Source organism: Spinacia oleracea, chromosome 3 (genome assembly GCF_020520425.1).
Source record: "Spinacia oleracea cultivar Varoflay chromosome 3, BTI_SOV_V1, whole genome shotgun sequence".
NCBI classification, from domain to species: Eukaryota; Viridiplantae; Streptophyta; class Magnoliopsida; order Caryophyllales; family Amaranthaceae; genus Spinacia; species Spinacia oleracea.
In genome coordinates, this window is record NC_079489.1 from 58,252,309 (window position 1) to 58,277,962 (window position 25,654).

The 25,654-nt window shown below is 38.9% G+C and overlaps 1 protein-coding gene and 2 long non-coding RNA genes across 3 annotated transcripts; 2 read left to right on the forward strand and 1 right to left on the reverse strand.

The window, feature by feature from the left end:
- Positions 1-13,723: 13,723 nt before the first annotated feature.
- LOC130469033 (uncharacterized) lies at positions 13,724-16,086 on the reverse strand. Its single transcript, XR_008929409.1, has 2 exons — positions 15,840-16,086; positions 13,724-14,021 (listed from the first exon to the last, which is right to left on the reverse strand). It is a non-coding gene; the product is annotated as an uncharacterized lncRNA (long non-coding RNA).
- Positions 16,087-19,749: 3,663 nt separating this feature from the next.
- Positions 19,750-20,463, forward strand: LOC130469716 (uncharacterized). Its single transcript, XM_056839151.1, has 2 exons — positions 19,750-20,140; positions 20,239-20,463. Exons 1-2 carry the CDS (start codon positions 19,838-19,840, stop codon positions 20,461-20,463), a joined length of 528 nt encoding a protein of 175 aa, XP_056695129.1. The 5' UTR covers positions 19,750-19,837.
- Positions 20,464-21,714: 1,251 nt separating this feature from the next.
- On the forward strand, positions 21,715-25,233 carry LOC130469812 (uncharacterized). The gene is made up of 3 exons (XR_008930087.1): positions 21,715-21,800; positions 21,888-22,010; positions 25,191-25,233. It is a non-coding gene; the product is annotated as an uncharacterized lncRNA (long non-coding RNA).
- The last annotated feature ends 421 nt before the right edge of the window (positions 25,234-25,654 follow it).

The window sequence follows — 25,654 nt, forward strand, 5'->3', positions numbered from 1 at the left end:
GTTTCACGTCAAAACTAGGGGCCTATTTATAGGGAAGAGTTCGTGGAAAGATAGAATTGCAGAGTTCTAATCCGCAAAGAATTAGGAAAAGAGACGTACCCTGGTACTTTCAGCGCCCAGGCTTGGGCGCCGAAGATTTCGGCGCCCAGAGCCAGGCGTTGAAAATAGGATCTGGGCAGTTTTGTTTAGTCAGATTCGGATTCCTAAAATCCGTAGAGTTTGAGATTAATTCGAGTCTTTTAGCGCGTATCAATTTCATGACGGAATGCGTCTTGTCCCGTTACGAACTCTAGGCTCGTTAGGATTTTGATTAATACGTAACTCTTATTTCCGAATCCTATTAGGAATAGGATTCTCGCGGTTTTCTATCTCATTTAGGATTTATGTTGGAGTGCAACACCTAATGCTGACAGGTTTCTATCTTTTATGATTTGCCACTTTTAGAAGCTACCTTTTACGGCAGTTACTATTTTTAGCAGGTTTCCATAAATAGCAGGTTTTGGGTGAAATGAAATGGGGAATCGAGATTCGTTTATTTTATAGGAGATGCGTTGTCAAGTGGAGTTTTTATGCTTTCATCATCGAACCTTTCCCTTGCGGGAACGGGGACAAAAGTAGGTGTCTACCGTTAGCCCCCACTTTGACTGAGTCTTGGAGTAAGACGATGGTCAAAGTATTAGACGGAGTGCGTCACACAAGCCATGGTGTATGTGACCTGTTTTGCGAGGGTCTCACGAGCCCCCGAGTGATAACATTTGACTTAAGGGTCATCACTTGAAGTGTCGACATATCCCTCATGTGTCATTGGGATTTGTCAACTGATATTATAGAAACTTCCTCACTTTGTCATTGGAAGGATCTAAAGAACCGTAGAAACTCCCGCACTTTGTCATTGGGAGTAACTACAGATGTTTTCGAAATTAAAGCTGTAAAGTGTAATTGGGCCTGGCCAAGCCCAATCACGAGGTAAAACGTTTTTAAAGATTCTCATTTTCAGGGCTAGCTAAACGAGAAAACCCCCTTGTTTTTATAGGACGTAAAACGAAGGAAAATCCAACACATCGTTCTTTTTTGGAAAAACGAAAAACCAATCCTTTAATTTTTGGAAAAATGGAAAACCAATCCTTTAATTTTTGGAAAAAGGGAAAACCAATCCTTTAATTTTCGGAAAAGGGAAAACCGATAAAAGTTATCGCTGCAGCGACTAAGGACCTGCGCTGTTAGTGACGCAGACCCCGCCCGCTGAAGGTGGGCGAGCCTGTCCGCTGAGGGTGGACCCCCCGTCCGATAGAAGTGGACGAATCTGTTTGATGTTTTTGAAAATAAGGACCTACGCGGTTTGTGACGTAGACCCCGCCGGCTGAAGATGGCGAACTTGTCCGCTGAGGGTGGACGCCCCGTCCGATAGAAGTGGACGAATCTGTTTTGAAATTTTATTTTATTTTTTTTTTTTTTTTTTTTTTGAAAATAAGGACCTACGTGGTTTGCGCCGTAGACCCCGCCGGCTGAAGATGGCGAGCCTATTTTAAATTTGAAGACTTTATTCTTCGAAAACTGAGGACCTGCGCGGCTAGTGATGCAGACCCCGCCCGCTGAGGGTGGGCGAGCCCATTTTGAATTTCTTATTTTGCCTATGTAGAAGAGCTTTTGGTGATTACAACCTGTTGGTGGGTCGTAATACTTCCTGATTAGATGTGTCCTATAAGTGGGTCCACACTATGTATATTTAACAATATATTTTTTGAGATATCCAAACATGATATGGTGCGTGGCGCAGCCTGGGAATGTGATTTTGATTGCGCGCTCCTTGTTGGAGTCCACTTTTTGCGAGCCCCCAAACGTTGGGGCTCGTCGGTTGTTTTTCGCATCTTGTAATCATGTTTGGGGTCACGCTCGTATGTGCGAGCGACCTCCTACAGTAGTGTGCTATTTTAGTGAAGCCGTGGAGTGCGACTTTAGTTTTCAGGCGACATCCGATTTTGGCTTGGCCCTGATTATCCCTTTGACAGACAGACATTTTCTATTTGGAAAACCAATGACTTGACGACACATTTTTTTGGTGTTTCGAAGAATGACCATGATATTTAACTTGCTTTTTTTTTTGAAAAGCGTACATGAGCGTTTTCTGAGACGAGTCTAAGTTTCGACCAAGTTTCAATGTTATTATTATTTTTTGCTTATTTGGGAACTAAAGGTGCTTTGGGCTTGATCTTACTTGTAATAGGGCCTCGTGTTTTAGCAACACGGTCTTAAGTCCTTTCCTATTCCGTGTTTTGTGAAATCTGGGCCTTGGGCTGCATTTTCAGCGCCCAAGCTCAGGCGTTAAAAATTTCGGCGCCCAGAGGTGGGCGCTGAAAGTTCTTTCCTGGTAATATTTGATTTTCGGATTTCTAAACACGTTTCCGAATGGGATCAGGATGTTATTGGGTGCGTTCAGCTATATATAGGGGCTAGGGACGTACTTATTTTCCACCATTCTCAAATTCTTTCTCTCCTTTTGCTGTGCTCTAATTATTTACTGCTTTTGCCATGTCGATCCCTACTTTCTCACTCCAACGGACTGTTAGGCGTTGGTTACGAGCCCTTACTCCCACAGAAAAGGCTTTGTTAAAAGAATACCACTTAGAGGCACTTTTAGGTTTACAACAAATAAATATTGATTATAATTTTCTGCATGCTGCCCTAAACTTTTGGGACTCCGATCATCATGTTTTTTCCTTTCGGGGCAATGAAATATGTCCTTTGCCTGATGAATTTGCTGCGATCCTTGGTTATCCTACTAATGCTACTCCTGTTACCCCTGGCACTATTGAAGAGGGTAAAACAACCATAAGGGCTTTCCTAGGGCTAGATGATAACATGTTTGCTGAACTTGTTGTAGACGAAAAGGTTAACTTGGCAAAACTCGTAAAACATCATTTTAGGCCTAGTAAGAATATGACCGAACAAAAATTGAACATTCGAGCCCTTGTATTTTGCTTGTTGAATCATTATTTGCTGTCGAATAATAATGGTGAGTTCGGTGACATAAGGCTGATCCCCTTGATTAGCCAGATGGAAAGTTGCTATTCTATTATGCCGTTGGTTGTTGCTGAGACTTTGCTGAGTGCGGATGAGCTGAAGAAGGATGCCAAATCCGAAATTTTTAAGGGAAGCCCCCTATTACTGCAGGTAATCTATTTTTTTCTTTGCGCACACATACGCCACTTTTATATATTTCTTTTTGCCCGGGGCTTAGTTTCAGCGCCCAGGGCTGGGCGCTGGAATATTCGGCGCCTGGTCCTGGGCGTTGAAACTGCGCCCCAGGAACCCTTTTTTCTTTCTTTTCATTCTTTTGATTCGATCGTACCCGTTTTTGCAGATTTGGCTTGCGGAACGGCTTAGACTTTTGGAAGCTTCTGCCGATCCTAAACATTATCGCCCTATAGCTTTGGGTAACCGAAAATACTTGCACCAAGGCCAGGACGAGGCCGAATGGACCTCCTTTTTTACTTATGGCATTTGTTCTATTAAGTGGGTGGTACCATGGTGGGGTTTGACTACTATGACAGGGGGGTCTGATGTATCGGTTTATGTTTCTTTATTGGGGATATCTTGTCCCATTTATATTTTCCCTTACTGAGTCATGCGTCAATATGGTTTAAGGCAGACTATCCCCTTTTCTGATACGGTACCACCTAAGGTAGCGGCCTTTTCACAAACACGGGTCTTAGCGTGGGCTAGGTATTATGATGGTCTCCTGCGTTGGGCCGTAGCTACAAATGGCTTTGTGGGTCTTTCTGCAAACTATAAGTTGTGGATGAGTTCCGATGACAAAGATGTGAGGACCGAGGCTCGTAATGGGGAGCCGGCTGAGCTTTTGATACCTCGTATTCGTGTTAAGTATGAGGGTCCTGATTCTGCCAGACCTCGTACCTATAGTTTTAAGACTGTGAAAGCTCGTCCTGATCGAAAGCGAAAGGAAGTTTCTCCCCGTTCCAGTGTCAGGCCTAAAAATATGCCTAACATGAAGGGGCCTGCTGTTGTTAAAAGAAATGCAAGCTCTCGCGGAGATCGTCGCCGGAACAATGTATGGGTTAGGAAGGCTCAGCCGCCTGTAGAAACAGTGGCTAGTCCAGTTGATGATAGTAGTCGTTCTCCCACCATTGCATGTGCCTTCGAGGCTGAGCGGGCTATAATCGAGAATGTTTCTGAAGCCTTGACATCTTTGGAAGTTAGTGTCCAGGAGCCGACTCTTATGGAGATTGATATTGGGGCAGGGCAGAAGACTATGGGGGTGGATCCTGCGAACATTGCTCTCTACAAGACTTTATTTGATGATCCGGAAGAACTAGAGTAGTGTAGTTCTTGCTAGGGTGTAGGTGCCCTTTATTTATTTCAGTTGTGTTTGTTTTTTATTTCTAGCACTTTGTTTTCCTTCTTGTTATATTTTAATAAAGGCGTATTTTTAGTTTCCATTCAATTTTGTTTATATGTCTAACACTTTTTTACACAAAGAATATAATTTTATTATTATTATTTGGACCGAATCCTTGGTAAGGATTGCCTAAGTATCTTGTCAGAATCAGGTCGCGCGTAGTTCTAGCTTTAGAATAAGTTTTAGTATGCCGGATTTCGGTAGATATGTCCTGAAGTGGAAACATATTACTTAATCGGTCAAATGAGTGAAGTATTTGCCATTTATTTTCATCTGCCGTTTTTTTTATAGGTTGCGTAAAATTCGACCAATTTGTTGGTAAACCTATTTGGATACGTACTGTACCCCCCAAGTGTTCCTTGTTTTTCCGTTGTGTGCGGATAAAATGACGAGCACTTCCGAAAAAGAAAACCTTTGGCAGGCAGAGAGTTTCAACGCCCAGGCTGGGGCGTCTGAAATTTCGGCGCCCAGCCCTGGGCGCTGACAATGACTTGGGCGGTCAATTTTTGACGTTTTGCTTCACATGTTCTTGCGTTTATTTCTATTTCGTTTTTTGTGCCTTGATATTTTGCTTTGTAGTTAAAGTTAATTTTGAGGCTGTTTTGGAGGCTTTTTTGACTGTTAGCGTGAAACGCATTTTTGTCCAGATTAATTTTTTCTATTGGTGACTCAAAACAGTTTTGAAGATGGAGTTAGGGTGCGGAACTTATGAAGATCTTTGTGTAGGCTTTGGAGGTAGGTTGGTAGTGAAGGGTATGATGGAATCTATGTTTTATGAAATTATTTTTTTGGTAACATTTGCATTTGTTTTAAATTTTTGATTTCCTTTTGATTTTGGGTTGCATGGATTGGCTCTTATGATGACATTGGTTGGCTTTTTAGGTTTTGAGGATGGGATAGTGTGGTTTATTTTGTGGGTTTCGGGAACTGGTTCACATGGCATTATTTCAAAACCGAGTGGGCTTTGTTTGTTGGGCCTAGAGTGGGCCGCTTCCTTATTTTTTTTATTTTGCAAGTACATTTGGTGTTTATTTAGTGTTAGAATAAAAATTTTAGGAGAAATATTACGCCTTTATTGATTTGGAAAGTAAGGAAAACACACTGAAATAAAACTGACCCATATTCTAAGGGGCCTTAGGACCATCTAAAGTCTCTATTATTTTTTCTATCAATCTAAAGAACTACTAGGCGTTTTTTTACTAATGGTGCTCTATATGGCTCAAGCCTGGGGTTTATTCTCATAAAACTTCGGTCCTTCACCGGTACTCATCTTGAATCCTATTCCTTTTGCGTTGACCCACTGATATGTCTTCACCCATCCGTTCTCGACCTCTTCTAGTGTTGATGCAGGAGAGATTAACCGGGTTGGATCGAAACCTTCATCTTGTAAAGCTAGGGTAGTCATCACAGTCTCGTCCTCCATAGGCCTCGATTCGTTAAACAATGTCCACAGAGCCTGGTTGTCCAATATTTCAGCTGTTTTAGTCTTGGTGAGGTGGGGTGCCTCATCCAAGGTGTGGCAGTCATGGAAAATTTCAAATCCGGGTTTTAGCAAGCCATCCTGAACGAAGGGTTCAGGGAAATCACAGCATGGGTGTTCTTCTCCTTCCCGAATGAACATCCCGTTAAGGGTCCTTTGATATGGGGGAAGGAGGGTGGTTTGTTTAGTTTTGTTAAGGCGTAGCCTGGATAGGCGGTCAGCAATATCTTCCTCCGTTGGCTCATAACCTAAGCCAAAGGGAGTAGATTTGTTGGGAAAAGGATGGAATGTGCATTCCTTCTTCCTTATGCCCAATGGGGTTCCTGGAAAATAGCCTTGAGCTAACAGCATCCTAGGGATGACTCGGGATGCATGCGGGTCTAGGAATGCTGGATCATAATCTTCGATGAACTGGATTGTTTCTTCCATTTGAAACCCATAAAGGTCGTCTGCAGTTTTAAACGTTCCAACCATAGTAAAACTGACGTCGAGAGGAGGGGCGCGGATTTCTAGTATTACCCCGTTATGGTTAAGTTTAACCATTTGGTGCAAGGTTGAAGCCACACCTCCTAAGTCATGGAGCCAAGGTCGCCCCAAGAGGAGGTTGAAAGTGGGCTTGATGTCGATTATTTGAAACTCCGTGGTGCGTGCCACAGGCCCAGTTTGTATGGTAAGGTTGATTTTTCCCAATACAGGCCTTCAGGAGTTATCATAAGCTCGTACCCCTTGTGAGGAGGTTTGGAAGTCATCGCTTCCTAGCCCCAAGCAATGGGCGGTTCGCAATGGGCAGACATTAACCGCCGAACCATTATCTACGAGCGCTAGGGGGATGTTTTGTCCTTTGCATCCAACCACTAAGTAAAGAGCTTTATTGTGAGCACCCCCCCCCTCTTTGGGTAAGTCTTTATCAGTGAAAACTATGGCCTTTTCTCCGGCATCTCTCGTGACATGGCTAACCAATGAGTCAGGTGTGATATCTGTGGGTACTGAGATGAGGTCAAGTGAGCGAATAAGCTTTTCGCGATGTTCCTTTGAAGTACACATAAGATCCCAGATGGTAATCTCAGCCTTGGTTCTTTTCAGTTGTTTCAGGAGAGGATTTTCAATGACTTCCGCGACGGTGGCGTGCCGCCCGTTCTCAGGAGTTTGCCTAACCGGGATGTCGTCCATAGGAGGTGGGTGAATATCCGGTTGATATATCCTTCCGGATCGGGTGAGGTTGTCGACCTCGGGCTCATGAGGGGTGGTGTCAATGAGAGCATACCCGGGCCAAGTTTCAGTGAAGAGGTCCTGGCCCGAGACTTGAGATAGGTAAATATCTTCAGCATCATCGTTCCACACACCGCACACTTCCCCCTCGATTCGATCCATAGGTACCACAGCGAGTGGTGCACCTTGAGGTGTAATATACACCGTGGGGTCGAAATTCTCTGGTTGGTCGAGAGAGATGTGACAAGAGCCGAGTGGGCTCTTGTTGTTGTTGGGTTTGCCAACGTTAGGGAGAGGTATTACTTCATCCTCTATCATGTCCTGGATCGTATGTTTTAGATTCCAGCAGTTTTCAGTGTCATGCACATTTCCTTGATGGAATTTGCAGTAAGTACCTTCGACCCAATATTTGTTTTTGACAGGAGGGTCACGGGTGGGGCCTATAGGTCTCAACTTTCCTTGATTGGTTAGTCTTTCAAAGGCTTGTACCAAAGTTGACCCGAGTGGGGCAAAGTTTCGGTCTCGGACCCATCTTACAGGGTATCTTCGGGCGGGAGCCTCTTCTACAACATGGACTTCTTGGGCTTGGGATGTGTTACCCCGATTATAGGTGTTGGTCTTATATGCGGGTTTGCTCTGTATGGTTTTGGCGAGGTCGTCCTCGATTTTTATTCCCACATCATAAACCCTTTTGAAAGTGTCGAGTCCCAGGTACCTAAGGTGTTGTCTGTAAGCCGGGTCCAAGTTGTCGATGAATTTTTGGACCAATTCTGTTTCGGGAGGCCTATTGATTAGCTGGGCCGCCTGGTCCCTCCATCTAGCAAAGTAGGTTCTGAAACCCTCATTTTTCTTTTGGAAGAGAACTTCCAGCTCGCGCATGGTGACTTGGAAATCCATGTTCGACGAGTACTGCTTGATGAAGACATTGACAAAGTCTTCCCAAGTGGGGAAGAGCTTAGGGTCCTGGTGATAGTACCATTTGAGCGGCACAGGTTCCAAGGACAAAGGAAAGGCAGGTAGGTACATGGACTTGTCCACGCCTTTCAAGTTCATGGTATTCACAAAGCTTAGTAGATGATCACGGGGGTTGTCCGTGGCCTTGAACTTTGGTAAGTCAGATGAACTGAACTTTTCTGGTAATTTGCCAGAAAAAGGTTCAGGCTCGAGGGAGAAGTATTTTCTCCCCATGGTTTGCTGTAGGACCATTTTTTCAATCCTCTTCTCGTTTTCGAGGTCATTTTTGGCTTGCGCAGCCGCTAAGGCTTCGTTTTCCATTTTCAGTTGACCCATGAGTTGGGTCATTTGGACCATCTGGTCTCGCAAATCTTCGATGGACATGTTTGGAGGTGCGAATCGAGGTTGGGGAAGCGGAGATCCTTGAAATGAGGGACGACGGACGGAGCTTGGAGTTACTAAACCTGGTGTTGGTGATGTATCTTCGAGACGCACTAGCCGTTGATTCCCTGATCGGCACCAAGTGGCAGGACCAGTCCTAGGCATAAGATAAGCTAAAGTTTAGGTTCCCAAAGTTTCAAGCATTACTTAGTCTAGACTTCGACTCTCTAAATTGGTGTTTTCTTTTCGCTCTTTCTTCTGTCGGTACACTTTTTGGGGGTTTTTTTATTTTGGTCATTCTTTGGATTTTCGAAACACTTGCCCGTGTGACATTCATAGTTGTTAGCATGTTCGATTTTGGTGCCGAGCATTGCCGTCGTAGGAGGCCTAACGACGACACAAAGAGTTATTAATTTTTCGCGAGTCGCCTTTTGAAATCGAGTGCTTTTCTTACGCCCTCGTAGCAATTATTTTGATGAACATTTTTTGTGCTACGTACTTTCTTTTTGCTTGGGCACCGAGGCTGTTGCGCATGACCAGAAAGCCAAGCAGCAACTTCAGCGCCTAGCAGTGGGCGTGAGAAATTTTGGCGCCCAGCCAGGGGCGTTGAAAATGCGTCCCTGGCTGGTTCTCGTTTTCTGTTTTCTGTTTATGCGACTTCGATTTGCGTGCTTGCCTAATAACGTCCTTTACGCGTAACAGCGTTTGTGGGATTCGTTACAGGCCATCCCGAGCGTCGCTTATTTTGTGGCGATCATTCGGGTTTGCGGAACACGTGTTCCGGTATAACTCTTTGGCAAATTAGTCTATGAATGTTTGGGCAATTTTTAACAACAATGAGAAAAACTGACAAAACCCGGTTATCGTGACATAAAGGGAGTGCAATTATGTTTGACCACGACGGCCGTAGGTTCCCTTGTGATCCCTGGTGTGGGGATCTCTCAATATACACCCGCAAGGTAGAGATTGAGGGTTCGGGGGACTGTAACTACCGAGAGGAGTAATTCGCTCGTCGATAACTCCAGAGGCAGGATATCCTTACTAGCTCAGCATAAATAATTGAAGGGACATGCGTTAACTATTAAACTAATCTGAGTTGATTTTAGCAATATGCAACATATAATACTAATTCGATCGTGATTATCTGATTTAAATAACATTAAGGGACCTAGCATGATAATTTGATTTCCCGAAAATATTATATTTGTTAGGCGTGATAGAACAATCAAATTAGGTTAGTTTAACAGTTCATAAAAAGGGCGAGGAAAGCAGTTAAATCATCGAAAAGGGACACGTTACGACGCACCCTTGAGAGGTGCGTCACGGTTCTCAGAAAACTAACCACTTTGACTTTGCTATTTCTCCTTTTTATTTAACGAATCTCAATTATGGGACAGGATACGTTCTATTCGATTTATGGATCGATTGCGACAGAACGCGGGAACAGTTTCGCAGCGAGAGGCTTAGGCTACGGGTTTAGAGTCAATACTCAGAATATATTATGTGTTATTGTGTGTCGTTTCACGTCGAAACTAGGGGCCTATTTATAGGGAAGAGTTCGTGGAAAGATAGAATTGCAGAGTTCTAATCCGCAAAGAATTAGGAAAAGAGACGTACCCAGGTACTTTCAGCGCCCAGGCCTGGGCGCCGAAGATTTCGGCGCCCAGAGCCAGGCGTTGAAAATAGGATCTGGGCAGTTTTGTTTAGTCAGATTCAGATTCCTAAAATCCGTAGAGTTTGAGATTAATTCGAGTCTTTTAGCGCGTATCAATTTCATGACGGAATGCGTCTGGGCCCGTTACGAACTCTAGGCTCGTTAGGATTTTGATTAATACGTAACTCTTATTTCCGAATCCTATTAGGAATAGGATTCTCGCGGTTTTCTATCTCATTTAGGATTTATGTTGGAGTGCAACACCTAATTTTGACTGGTTTCTATCTTTTATGATTTTCCACTTTTAGAAGCTACCTTTTACGGCAGTTACTATTTTTAGCAGGTTTCCATAAATAGCAAGTTTCGGGTGAAATGAAATGGGGAATCGAGATTCGTTTATTTTATAGGAGATGCGTTGTCAAGTGGAGTTTTTATGCTTTCATCATCGAACCTTTCCCTTGCGGGAACGGGGACAAAAGTAGGTGTCTACAGCGCCCCTGCTCCCTCGTCCCTCTCGCGCACCTAGCGTGCTGCCCTGCCCTGCTCCCTCGCGCCCCAGCGCGCGCGTCCCTCTCTGCTCTCTCGCGCCCCAGCGCGCGTATCCCTCTCGCTCGTGCCCTCGCGCACAGCGCTGCACCCACACTCTCGCTCTCTCCTTCGCGCCCAGCGCGCGCGCGCCCCCTCTCGCTCGCGCCTGTTGCTGCTCGTCGCCCCTTGCTGCGCGCACACACACGGACGTGTGTGTGTGTGTGTTGTTCGTGTTCGTTTTCAATTTCTTTTTCGCCCAATCACATTAATTTGTGGTTGTTCCGTGCTATAGGCCGGATTGGTATAATTCTCTTCTTCCTTACCTATTCTATTTAAATTTCCGTATTTTAAATTATACTATTAATATTGTTTTGAGTAATTAAAATGCTGGTAACCGGTTATGAATACCGTGGTTTGAGGATTTGTGTGTTGTGATTCATTAGGTTTGTTTTAATTATTAAAGGAGGAATTTTCGGATTTGTTTATTAAATAAAGCATTGATTTTTATGATAATAAACTAGTTTTGTTGGGATTTTCAAGTTAGGGTTTTAACCTAGACCTAATGAGTCAATTGATTAGCATAATTAGGTGATGAATTTAATTATGACAATCAATTATATTTTCAGATTTGAATAAAGGTTTAAAGTGTTGATTTTTATTGATTTTAAAGGCGGAAAAAGTATGTTTTCGTACTAGGGATTGATTTTGCAAATTGAGATGATTTTATTATTGAAAAACGATTGAATTCTAAAGTCTAAATGAGGTTTTAAATTTTATAAAGTTGCTGGAAATTTAATGAACATGGAAATAATTTAAGTTTCATTATTTTGATGATAGGAGGTGATTTCTAGTTGAGTGCTCGTTATTGCAAAGTGGCCCCTACGCTTAAGTATTAAAGGTACGTACAAGTCTAGGGCGACCACGCCTTTTTGTCAATGACATTACATGATTGTAGATGATGTGAATTACATTATGTGGAATCATGTTTATTTTGGTAAACGAGCATGTGATGTGTGATGTTGGATTTATTGGATTAATTGTTGAACAAGCATGTTGAAATTATTATGAGTATGGATTTCATTGTCAATCACGTTGTTCAATATTTATGCATGTATGGTTTATTTCACATGCAAGGGATGGATTATTTATATGTATGCTATTGTACGGGATGTCTAGCATACTTTGAGCCATTTATTCGTACCTCGTTGTACTATTTATTTTACCACATGTGAAGGGTTAGCTCACGTAAGCCACCGCACATGTAGGGTTCAGTTGGGAATATTATGTATGAAATTAATTAGGATTTTTCGTGTAAGGGCACAACCCTCATGTTAATGTGCATGATGTGGAGTCTCACTTTGGTGAGGAGGAACATGGTAGTGATTTCACAAGTGTCTTGCCTTGTTGATCACAAGTCCTAAAGCATTTAAAATAAGATTGTTTTGGTTGTTGTTTATTAATTGTATGTGTGCATGTTGGTGAGTCTTGAGTTCGCCTTTAATAAAATATTAATAAACGTAAAGTGCAACCGGAACAAGCTTCAAAACTCTTGGAACGTATATACCTTGAGTATGAACAATGGGGGGAGTCTTGCCGGAAAGCTCGTACTCCTACTAATGATACAAGACGTTGTTTCATTTATATTATGCGCAGGAATTCCGTCGGTATGGCCCGACACTCGGTATGGCCCGATTTTATTATTTATTATTTGGTGTATGGTTGGCTCCCATCACCTTTCCTTTATGGAACTTTCTTTTGGCCCGTTCGAAGCTTATTCTAATTAATTGTGAGTCAAGAGTCGAGTCTTGTATTCACGAGTGATGGTTTATTATTATTGGCTTTTGCATGTTGATTAGTACTTAGTGAGTGATGCATGTTTTAGTTTCATTTACTCTATGCTTGTAAGTACTCAGCTTTTGCTGACTACGTGCTTTGTGTGTTTTGGTCATGGCCTTTGCCTTAATGACCCTATGCATATCTATCATTTGCACTTGCATTGATGGGGAGTAGAATAAAATAGCAGGTTGGTAGATCGGAAACCATGTGGCTTTGGATGACCGAGAGAGTTGCATGTTTTCGTATTTTGAACTATCTAATTATACTTTAATTATGTTTGAAACGTTTGAACTATTTATGTTTGGGATTTTCGGCCATTATGGTTCCAAATTGTAGGAGGCCTCAATATTACATTTATTATGTTTTTAAAAGTTAGTTGACATTTAATTCCGCTGCGTAATTCTGGTAATAGCCTTAACCGTTATCACGGTGGCGGTAATACTTTAGTAATTCCTTTATTTTAAGTTGGAAAATGGTTTTATAAATGCAAGGAATTATTAGGGTGTTACAATACCTTACCATCTAGGAATACTAAAATAGCACCTCGCTTTGGCTGAAACCTACTATCTTAGGTTAGAAGATTTTTGTAAGTGCTTGATTTGGAAGGCAATTTCTAAACTCAATATTTTTTGGACCTAGTTTTTTCTATGTTGGTTTGATCATTTAGTGATGTAATCCCCCGTAAATTTATAAATTTTATTCAAAGAGTGAAAAAGAGCCTGATGAACACTTGAGAGTTATATTGGAGACGCTTAGGAAGAATCAGTTGTATGCCAAATTCTCTAAGTGTGAGTTTCGCACTACTACAAAAATAGGAAAAAAGACCCGTCTAAAATGTCCTAAGAGACCTTATTAGAGAGGGTCTCTATCTCAAAGGTCTCTTTGATAAAGAGACCCCCTCAGCTAGAGGAGGTCTGTTTGTTAGAATCAAGAGACCTGTTAGATAAAAAAATGGGATATCTTATGTAAATCATACCAAAAGAAATTAAGAATGGGAAGAGACCCGTTATTAGACATTTGGGGTCTTTTTGTTAAATAACTTCAGACCCCATATATAAGAAATGGGATCTCTTTGATTTTTTTTAATATTTTTTATTTAACAAATTCAGACCCCCTATTTTCACCTAACAGATCTCTTTGCCTTATTGTTATTTTTAAAAATATGGCTCACTAAAGACCTACTATGTCACTCAACGGGTCTCTTTAACAATTTTATATTTAAAAAAAAAAAAAAACACAAACTATGCTGGCACGTCTACATCCATTACCTACAAAAACCATAATGAACACATTACATCTAAATTCTTCTACAAACAAATACAAATTGTTATATTATGATTTATCACAAATGTAAAAACTTACTTCTACAAATTGTGTACGTACATGGACAAATCTTGTTTAATCCTATATGAACCCAATTAAAAAATATCTCTCCAAATGATGTAGACCTTGAATTTCATGGCTGCTTAAATCTTCATCTCATGCTCATTTTCACCTTTATCTTCAAAAATGGTTAGAAAGGAAACCAACGGAAGACTGGTAACCGAAAGAAAGGGGAGTACCTGAAATCAACAAAATAAAAGTTGTATAAACTAAGAGGATCATCCCTAAGTTATCAATGCAGAATAGAGATCAAATTCTTGGACAAGAAATCATGTGTGGGTAAAGCCGAAAATGTTCTTACAAGATCTTGTCTTTCACTATCACGGAAAAGAAGATCAACAACTATGATAATGAGCTCCAAAAGAATTTTACCCCCTCATCAAAACATCTTATTTTTAATACTAAACACAACCAAAAGATAAAGAATAATGCAGTTCCACAATTTAGTAAACTTGTAATTTGAAAACCTCGAGAAATAATGCATTCTCAAACACACCATTCAAAACTTATGGATCCTGTAACGGGATCTTTTACCAAAATGACTACTTTTATAATTTTATTTACCAAAATAGCTACTTTTGAATTCTATTTCCCAAACTAGCTACTATTTATTTACCAAAACGACTATTTTGACTTTGAGGCAAAAAAAAACAATGAACCGATTTGGTTTGGGTTATATATATATATATATATATATATATATATATATATATATATATTTATATATATATTTATATATATATATATCTATGGTTTGTTTTATTAAGTAGGAAGGAGCCATAGAATTGGGCGGTTGCCCAATCATTGTGAAAGCTCAGAGTACAAATCAGTCTTAAGACTTACAAACCAAAATAATCAAAATACAAAAATCGCTGGCCCTTAGTTACAGCCAAGCTAATGAAATCATCAGCTCTCGTGAGTCCTTTCTGGTTTTGTGGATGGTTTCAATGCCATCCCCGTCCTGCGATGCGCCCCGAATATAGATAGTGATGAAGTTGAGGTTCCGCGGTCCACCATTAATCTCGTTACACCACTTTACCGCGATTGCGGAGTCCGACTCAATTATGAGTTTGGACTAAAAAACAAGTAATTTTTGCTACTAGCCGTAAAGTATTCTCAAATAAAATCAACCCAAAACATAAATTACAAACCAAATAATAATTACTTTATTATTAATGAAAAATAACTTGTATTATTAAACAAAATCACCTATTCTAAAAAACAAAAAACTCAAACCAAACCGGTTCAGTAGTTCACAATTAAAAAAAACCCAAACTGGTTCACAATTAAAAAAAACTCAAACCGGTTCACTATTAAAAAAAAACCAAACCGGTTCACAATTAAAAAAAATCAAACCAATTCATTGATTTTTACTTCAAAATCAAAATAGTAACTAGTTTGGAAAATTGAATTCAAAAGTAGTTATTTTGGTAAATAAATTTGTAAAAAAAGCCATTTTGATAAAAGGCCCCCTGTAACGGCCTATAATTTGACTATCAAAAAGACCATTACCTTTCAATTCAGTACCAATATTATGCAGATGGATAATAAGTTACCAACAACAGAGTGAAAGATTTCCAAAAGTTCATTTAAAATGGCTTTGAGAAAATTACAACGCGAGGCACGAAAGGTCCTTTTGTTAAAATATATTAATAGGGAAAATATAATATTGTGTTTTGTATTGTGTTCTGTTATACGTGGGCATACGCCTCTATTTATAATACAAACTAGATCTCCTACTCTTCATAGGTTTCCTAATTCATATAGACTTCTATCTTATATCATATAGCCTAGTTATAACATAACTCTACTATATTCGATATTCTATCATATAGGATAACTGCCTTATCCTCAATACCCTCCCGCAATACCTGTTGTTGGAAACCTTATCCTCAATACCTTTTGTAACCACCAGATATAGATCGAACAACGAATAAAACAAGTGTAGATATATGATCAGAACAGTAATACCAATGATTTAATACAAAAGAACATACCATGAGGATAGAGTTAAAGGATCCAAAATCTCACATCGAACAATCTTTTTTTTAAGGAATTGATATTATAGCCATAGCTCTCTCCGAAAAACAGAATGTACTACCAGACTACCAGCATTCACATACTCAAAATCACCAACCTAGTAATTAATTATCGACAAAATTAACAAAACCTAGAAAAGAAAGGAACTTATTAAAGACAGACAAATTAAGGAGTGAATAATAAGAATACTATACGGTATCTAATTCTAATGTGAGGGGAGCAAATTGACGCACAATATCTTGGCTTTTTATTTTATATGATAAGCGCATCAATTCGACTAACGTAATGTCAAACATTAACACCGTACCACAAGTTACCAATTCAGCCAAAAACTTCCAAATCATTTCACAACAGTAACAATCTCTAGTAGAAAAAACCCCTGTTGTAGCCCCCTTGTTGCAGCGTACATGTATTAATACGCTTCAACAACCAGTCGGTCAACGCGGATCAAACCCTTTAAAGGGTTATCGCAACGTACATTTTAATTGTTCGCAGCAAAAGTGTATGTTGCAGCGTACAAAATAAAAGCCCGCAGCAACATCCCGACGTTATCGCAGCGTACATGCTATTGCCCCCTGCAACAAGTCTGCGTTTCAAAAAATTTTGCTGCAATAACGTACGTCAATAGCTTTTTCCCTTAAACAAAATTTTGAAACCGCGCTCAACGTACGTACTCCTTCTCTCCAAGCTTTTTCCCTTAAACAAATATCCAAGCATCTGGCCTTCGAACTCAGCCGTCGAACTCAGCCATGCGTCGCCGTCAAACTCAGGCGTTGCTCAGCCCTGCGTCGCTGTCTTTGTCGGTGTGTCTGTGTTCTCGCCTCATCTCCCCCATCCCGTTCTGTTCTCGCGCGCCTACTCAGTCCCTGAAAGGTCGATAATCTTGGTCGGCCGGGGGTTCAGCGTCCCCCCGTCGCGTCCTGGTTCCGGTGGTTGCTCGGCGTTACTCTCCTTGCCACAACAAGTAATTATGGTTTGTTCAATTTTTATTTTCGGTTAAAATGAGTCCTTAGGTTCGTTAGTTCATAGTTGGGAGCGAAAATGCCTCATTTTAGCATAAATATGAACAATAACTACCAAACAAGTCTCAAATGTGCATAAATTGATTGGATTGAGTCTAGGAAAGTTAAAACCAATCATATGTACCGTGTAATTAGATTGAAATGAGTTCTTAGGTTCGTTAGTTCAAAGTTGGGAGCGAAAATGTCTCATTTTAGCATAAATATGAACCATAACGACCAAACAAGTCTCAAATGGCATAAATTGATTGGATTGAGTCTAGGAAAGTTAAAACTAATCATATTAATCATTTAAAAGGATTAAAATGAGTGTTTAGGTTTGTTAGTTCAAAGTTGGGAGCGAAAGTGTCATATTAGCCTAAAAATGAGTTCTTAGGTTCTTTAGTTCATAGTTGGGAGCGAAAATGCCTCATTTTAGCATAAATATGAACCACAACGACCAAACAAGTCTCTAATGTGAATAAATAGATCGGATCGAGTCTTGGAAAGTTAAAATTAATCATATTAATCATTTAAAAGGTTAAAATGAGTCCTTAGGTTCGTTAGTTCATAGTTGGGAGCGAAAATGCCTCATTTTAGCATAAATATGAACCATAACTACCAAACAAGTCTCAAATGTGCATAAATTGATTGGATTGAGTCTAGGAAAGTTAAAACCAATCATATGGCCCGTGTAATTAGATTGAAATGAGTTCTTAGGTTCGTTAGTTCAAAGTTGGGAGCGAAAATGTCTCATTTTAGCATAAATATGAACCATAACTACCAAACAAGTCTCAAATGTGCATAAATTGATTGGATTGAGTCTAGGAAAGTTAAAACCAATCATATGGACCGTGTAATTAGATTGAAATGAGTTCTTAGGTTCGTTAGTTCAAAGTTGGGAGCGAAAATGTCTCATTTTAGCATAAATATGAACCATAAGGACCAAACAAGTCTCAAATGGCATAAATTGATTGGATTGAGTCTAGGAAAGTTAAAACTAATCATATTAATCATTTAAAAGGATTAAAATAAGTGTTTAGGTTTGTTAGTTCAAAGTTGGGAGCGAAAGTGTCATATTAGCCTAAAAATGAGTTCTTAGGTTCTTTAGTTCATAGTTGGGAGCGAAAATGCCTCATTTTAGCATAAATATGAACCACAACGACCAAACAAGTCTCTAATGTGAATAAATAGATCGAATCGAGTCTTGGAAAGTTAAAATTAATCATATTAATCATTTAAAAGGTTAAAATGAGTCCTTAGGTTCGTTAGTTCATAGTTAGGAGCGAAAATGCCTCATTTTAGCATAAATATGAACCATAACTACCAAACAAGTCTCAAATGTGCATAAATTGATTGGATTGAGTCTAGGAAAGTTAAAACCAATCATATGGACCGTGTAATTAGATTGAAATGAGTTCTTAGGTTCGTTAGTTCAAAGTTGGGAGCGAAAATGTCTCATTTTAGCATAAATATGAACCATAACGACCAAGCAAGTCTCAAATGGCATAAATTGATTGGATTGAGTCTAGGAAAGTTAAAACTAATCATATTAATCATTTAAAATGATTAAAATGAGTGTTTAGGTTTGTTAGTTCAAAGTTGGGAGCGAAAGTGTCATAATAGCCTAAAAATGAGTTCTTAGGTTCTTTAGTTCATAGTTGGGAGCGAAAATGCCTCATTTTAGCATAAATATGAACCACAACGACCAAACAAGTCTCTAATGTGAAAGGTTCTTCGTCTTCTGAGTCATCATAGTCATCATACTCCTGATGAACAGAGATAATGGAAGAAGTAAGAACACACAGAAATTTATTTCAAATAATCTGTGAGACCTAAGTAAATAAAAGAAGGAAAACCTGAGTGCATTTCGCAAAATCTGCTTCATCATCACCTTCCTGCATACACCATTCTGTTTTTAGATGATTGTAAAGGGAAGAGTAATGCAGAAATGTACCGGGGAAGTTATGACATATAACAACAATTTTAAGTCATGCTAAAACTCTCTTCAACAGTGAAACATATTAGACTCCTCGACTTGAAGAACTCAGCACAGAATATAGAGTTTAAACTTTGAAGAATTAAGGTTTGTACAGAGTTCTAGTCAGTTTTAGACTTTTAGCTGTATATATTCTAATTTTTCAAGCTGGTATAAGTAAGTTAGTAAGACTATAAGAGAACGCGTGCTATCTTAGTTTGCAGTTCTGTGATTTAGTCTTCATATCTTTCCCTCTATAAAACTTCAAAGCTCATACAGAGTAAATGAAACAGTAGTTCCTGAACTGTAATGCAGTAATGAATGTTCGGAAAATGGTGTTTTCTAGACTTATCTCATATGAGTATATGATTTCATGATATAAGAGAAGTGAGATTGTCAGATTTCCTCATTAAGTTTCTTAATCATTGTTGCTTGAGTTTAAGTGAAACTCAATCAAGTAATTTCATTTTACGATCTAACTTACATACTACTCCGTACTATACTAGATTAATAGAACTTGTTTATAGAATGAGTTAGCTGCCCGGCATTCTCATATTGCCTCAACAAACACACCAAGAATGACAAAGAACATTGAAGATCAGATCAGCACATATCAGTGCAGATCAGATTAGCACAGATCAGTGCTGATCTGATCTGCACAGATCAGTGCAGACCAGATCAGCACAGATCAGTGCAGATCAGATCTGTGCTGATCAGATCAGCATAGATCAGTGAAGATCAGATCTGTGCTGATCAGATCTGTACTGATCTGATCTGCACTGATCTGTGCTGATCTGATCTGCAATGATCTGTATCTGTTCGGTACATTTTTGATCACCTCACCCTGATAGCACTGATCTGTGATATCTGCACTGATCTGATATCCTTCTGTATGCTAGTGCACTGATTTGCTGCTGCGCGCACATTTTGTAACCACCCTTCTGTATGTTTTACTTGATGCAGGAACAACATAGGTACGATGAATGAAAACCAAATTGTTGTTAGGCATGAATCAGAAGGTGGCAAGACTCCCACAACGGGTGACGAATCACAAGATGTTAGTACGATTACAAAGACCATTAAAGGCCGTGGTCCGTCAAAAGGTGTTAAAGTCGCTAAGCCTATGTTCCTTGAGTATAATGTATATAATGTCCCCGATGGACAATGGTCTCATGAATACGGGAAGCAAGTTGGGAGTTGTGCCACTAGAATTAATATTAACGTCCCATTATATCCAAAGGTAGATGAGCAAACCAAGAAGGGGTTTTGGGAGGAGACTAAGGTAAGCATTGGATATTAACTTGATTTGTATATTTTTAAAATTATTTAATTTGATTTAAATACTATTTTTATAATCTAACTTTTTTTAATTATTAACAGCTTATGTTCCACATTACTGATGATTCTAATCATTCGAGGGAGAAATATTTTCATTCTTGTGTGGCGAAACGATTTAGTTGTTTCAAGAGCAAGTTGGTGCGCCGATGGATAACTATGAAGGAAAATAAGCCAAAAAGTCAAACAAACAAGATGCCTTGGGATGTCTACAACCATATCACAGAGGATGATTGGAAGACTTTTGTTAAACATTATTTCCTGCCATAGTCATTGGTAATGATAATATTTCTTTAACTTGTCCTTAAAGAGTTTTTCATGTAGCAAACTGACATTGGTTCTAGGACAAAAAGTTATCAGAAAAAACATTTAAGTCCATCTTTTTATGTTGTCTTTGACAGCTTCGTAGTGAAAAGGCGAGGAAAAGTGCATCATGCAACAAGAACCCACATCGCACCGGCCAAAAGGTTATAATAGAAAGCGACTAGATTGGATAAAAGATGGACGACTTCCACCAGATGCAGCTTTACCTATCTGGAGTAGCTCCTCGGTGAACTCATCAGTGACCTCAAATGTTGATAGAGTTAGAAAATACAGATCAAAGGAGTGGATTTTGGCCCATCAAGTACAAAATAAAGAGGGAAAGTGGGAAATTGACCCGAACGATACAGAAGTTGTTGAAATCGCAACAAAAGCTGTAAGTAGTGATAATTAATTAATATTTACTTGCTTTGATTAGAGAATATAAAGTAATTTTACTTTCCTAATTGGCAGTTAGAGTACATCGCAGAAGAGGAAAAAGGAAATCTTTCTTTCGAACAGGGTGAGGATGCCCTCACTAAAGCTATAGGAAAAAAGATCATCGTGGGCGTGTCAAGGGAACAGGTGGCATGGTTGGTATCAAAAAGGCTTTCGGTCCGTGTAATCGACATAGTAGACGTGACCATGGTGAAGCTTCATCAGAAAATTACAAATCAATCAGAGCTTCTGTGAAAAAGGAGTTTGAAGGTGAATTAGAGAAAAGGGTAGAGAAAAGGGTGGCAGAGGCCCTCCAAAAGCAACTAAGCACCTTGTTAAAAACAGGACAACTAAACTCCATTTCTACCCCGATACTTGATGACCTCCACTTAAATGATTCTGCTAGAGTTGACCTTGATGTTAGTGCTACAAGAACCACTCGTCACATCTTAGTGCCGCAACCACACGAGCTAAAGGTACGACGTAGTCACTCTTTTTTAACATAGTTGCTTGATCCTTTTATGTTTTTAGTTGACATTTACTTAATAATCTGTATCACTTACAAAGTTGCATTGAAACCTTTGTTTATGAAGGAAAGGACTCCGTGTCGTCTTGCCCTTGAGGATAAAGTTTCAGGCAACAACATTGTCGTGGCGGATGGTATGGTACAACCCTCAGATGGTGCATTGGCCCAACATTTTACATCGATGAAGCCTGGTCACTATAAAGTCCAAGTTGATTTTGTTTACGACGGACATGTTGATGATATTCTTCAGGTACCTACGGGAGATGGTTTCACTAACTTAGGCGGTGCTCTGGGTAGTTTTGTGCAATGGCCCATACACTTAGTGATTTTCGAAGACGGCGAGGTATATATGTTTTATTGTTTAGAATGTATATGTTCACGCAAGCACATTCGACATCTTACCTACTCTTATTTTTGTTGAATTTTAAAGGATTGTACTTCACCTCCTAAAAAGAAGTCCAAGTCTAATGTTTCTAAAGAGAGGGATGGTAGCTCCAAGAAAAAGACAACGGTATTAGCGGCCCAAAAGAAGACAACAGACTTAGCATCCAAGGTAAACCCTCTAAAACTCATTCGAACCTAAAATAACATTTCCGCTCCCAACTTTGAACTAAAGAACCTAAGGACTCATTTGATTCTTATTACACGACTAATATGCATAGTTTTAAGTTTCTAAAACTCATTCGAACCTATTTATGCACATTTATGGCTCGTTGGGTCGTTATAGGTCATATATAGAGCTAAAATGACATTTTCGCTCCCAGCTTTGAACTAAAGAACCTAAGGACTCATTTGATTCTTATTACATGACTAATATGCATAGTTTTAAGTTTCTAAAACTCATTCGAACATATTTATGCGCATTTAAGGCTCGTTGGGTCGTTATAGGTCATATATAGAGCTAAAATGACATTTCCGCTCCCAACTTTGAACTAAAGAACCTAAGGACTCATTTGATTCTTATTACATGACTAATATGCATAGTTTTAAGTTTCTAAAACTCATTCCAACCTATTTATGCACATTAAAGGCTCGTTGGGTCGTTATAGGTCATATATAGAGCTAAAATGACATTTCCGCTCCATACTTTGAACTAAAGAACCTAAGGACTCATTTGATTCTTATTACACGACTAATATGCATAGTTTTAAGTTTCTAAAACTCATTCGAACCTATTTATGCACATTTATGGCTCGTTGGGTCGTTATAGGTCATATATAGAGCTAAAATGACATTTCCGCTCCCAACTTTGAACTAAAGAACCTAGGGACTCATTTGATTCTTATTACACGACTAATATGCATAGTTTTAAGTTTTTAAATCTCATTCGAACCTATTTATGCACATTTAAGGTTCGTTGGGTTGTTATAGGTCATATATAGAGCTAAAATGACATTTTCGCTCCCAACTTTGAACTAAAGAACCTAAGGACTCATTTGATTCTTATTACACGACTAATATGCATAGTTTTAAGTTTCTAAAACTCATTCCAACCTATTTATGCACATTTATGGCTCGTTGGGTCGTTATAGGTCATATATAGAGCTAAAATGACATTTTCGCTCCCAACTTTGAACTAAAGAACCTAAGGACTCATTTGATTCTTATTACACGACTAATATGCATAGTTTTAAGTTTCTAAAACTCATTCGAACCTATTTATGCACATTTATGGCTCGTTTGGTCGTTATAGGTCATATATAGAGCTAAAATGACATTTTCGCTCCCAACTTTGAACTAAAGAACCTAAGGACTCATTTGATTCTTATTACACGACTAATATGCATAGTTTTAAGTTTCTAAAACTCATTCGAACCTATTTATGCACATTTATGGCTCGTTGGGTCGTTATAGGTCATATATAGAGCTAAAATGACATTTTCGCTCCCAACTTTGAACTAAAGAACCTAAGGACTCATTCGATTCTTATTACACGACTAATATGCATAGTTTTAAGTTTCTAAAACTCATTCGAACCTATTTATGCACATTTATGGCTCGTTGGGTCGTTATAGGTCATATATAGAGCTAAAATGACATTTTCGCTCCCAACTTTGAACTAAAGAACCTAAGGACTCATTTGATTCTTATTACACGACTAATATGCATAGTTTTAAGTTTCTAAAACTCATTCGAACCTATTTATGCACATTTATGGCTCGTTGGGTCGTTATAGGTCATATATAGAGCTAAAATGACATTTTCGCTCCCAACTTTGAACTAAAGAACCTAAGGACTCATTTGATTCTTATTACACGACTAATATGCATAGTTTTAAGTTTCTAAAACTCATTCGAACCTATTTATGCACATTTATGGCTCGTTGGGTCGTTATAGGTCATATATAGAGCTAAAATGACATTTTCGCTCCCAACTTTGAACTAAAGAACCTAATGACTCATTTGATTCTTATTACACGACTAATATGCATAGTTTTAAGTTTCTAAAACTCATTCGAACATATTTATGCACATTTATGGCTCGTTGGGTCGTTATAGGTCATATATAGAGCTAAAATGACATTTTCGCTCCCAACTTTGAACTAAAGAACCTAAGGACTCATTTGATTCTTATTACACGACTAATATGCATAGTTTTAAGTTTCTAAAACTCATTCGAACCTATTTATGCACATTTATGGCTCGTTGGGTCGTTATAGGTCATATATAGAGCTAAAATGACATTTTCGCTCCCAACTTTGAACTAAAGAACCTAAGGAGTCATTTGATTCTTATTACACGACTAATATGCATAGTTTTAAGTTTCTAAAACTCATTCGAACCTATTTATGCACATTTATGGCTCGTTGGGTCGTTATAGGTCATATATAGAGCTAAAATGACATTTTCGCTCCCAACTTTGAACTAAAGAACCTAAGGACTCATTTGGTTCTTATTACACGACTAATATGCATAGTTTTAAGTTTCTAAAACTCATTCGAACCTATTTATGCACATTTAAGGTTCGTTGGGTCGTTATAGGTCATATATAGAGCTAAAATGACATTTTCGCTCCCAACTTTGAACTAAAGAACCTAATGACTCATTTTATTCTTATTACATGACTAATATGCATAGTTTTAAGTTTCTAAAACTCATTCCAACCTATTTATGCACATTTAAGGCTCGTTGGGTCGTTATAGGTCATATATAGAGCTAAAATGACATTTTCGCTCCCAACTTTGAACTGAAGAACCTAAGGACTCATTTGATTCTTATTACATGACTAATATGCATAGTTTTAAGTTTCTAAAACTCATTCCAACCTATTTATGCACATTTAAGGCTCGTTGGGTCGTTATAGGTCATATATAGAGCTAAAATGTCATTTTCGCTCCCAACTTTGAACTAAAGAACCTAAGGACTCATTTGATTCTTATTACATGACTAATATGCATATTTTTAAGTTTCTAAAACTCATTACAACCTATTATGCACATTTAAGGCTCGTTGGGTCGTTATAGGTCATATATAGAGCTAAAATGACATTTCCGTTCCCAACTTTGAACTGAAGAACCTAAGGACTCATTTGATTCTTATTACACGACTAATATGCATAGTTTTAAGTTTCTAAATCTCATTCGAACCTATTTATGCACATTTAAGGTTCGTTGGGTTGCTATAGGTCATATATAGAGCTAAAATGACATTTTCGCTCCCAACTTTGAACTAAAGAACCTAAGGACTCATTTGATTCTTATTACATGACTAATGCTAATTGACTATTGTTATAGGAATTTTCGCATCCAAAGAAGTCGAATTCTAAGCCTAAGTCCAACTAAGAGGTGGTGGGTAGTTGTGATCGTAAAACACAAGAATCAAACATCAAAAGCAAGAAAGCGGGACTTGTATACGATGCAATTCAAGGTCTTGGCCCGTCATGCAAATACTTGCAGTTTATCATGACTTCGGCGCCTGATGATATATATGATAATACTACCATCCCATTGGCGGCCTCAGCTTGGCACTCAGATTTTGATCAAGAAACATACATAACTGCGTCTGATATAGGAGAGTTCCTTCGCGGGGCGTGCTTAAACATTTCAGCGATCCAAGTCTACATATTGTAATTAAATGTTTTATTGTTGTTAATATAACTATTATTTCTTTGAAGTTTTTTCTCTTTATCGATCTTAATAGTGTAATCTTGTTTATTTTGTAGGTGTTTATTGCACGATCATGCCAAATCATTTGAAAT

Bases quoted from the DNA above. Each gene is read 5' to 3' on its own strand.
- LOC130469716 (XM_056839151.1), top strand. From the start codon at position 19,838: ATGAATGAAAACCAAATTGTTGTTAGGCATGAATCAGAAGGTGGCAAG. The intron at 20,141-20,238 runs GTAAGCATTGGA...AATTATTAACAG, and splicing joins GGTTTTGGGAGGAGACTAAG to CTTATGTTCCACATTACTGA.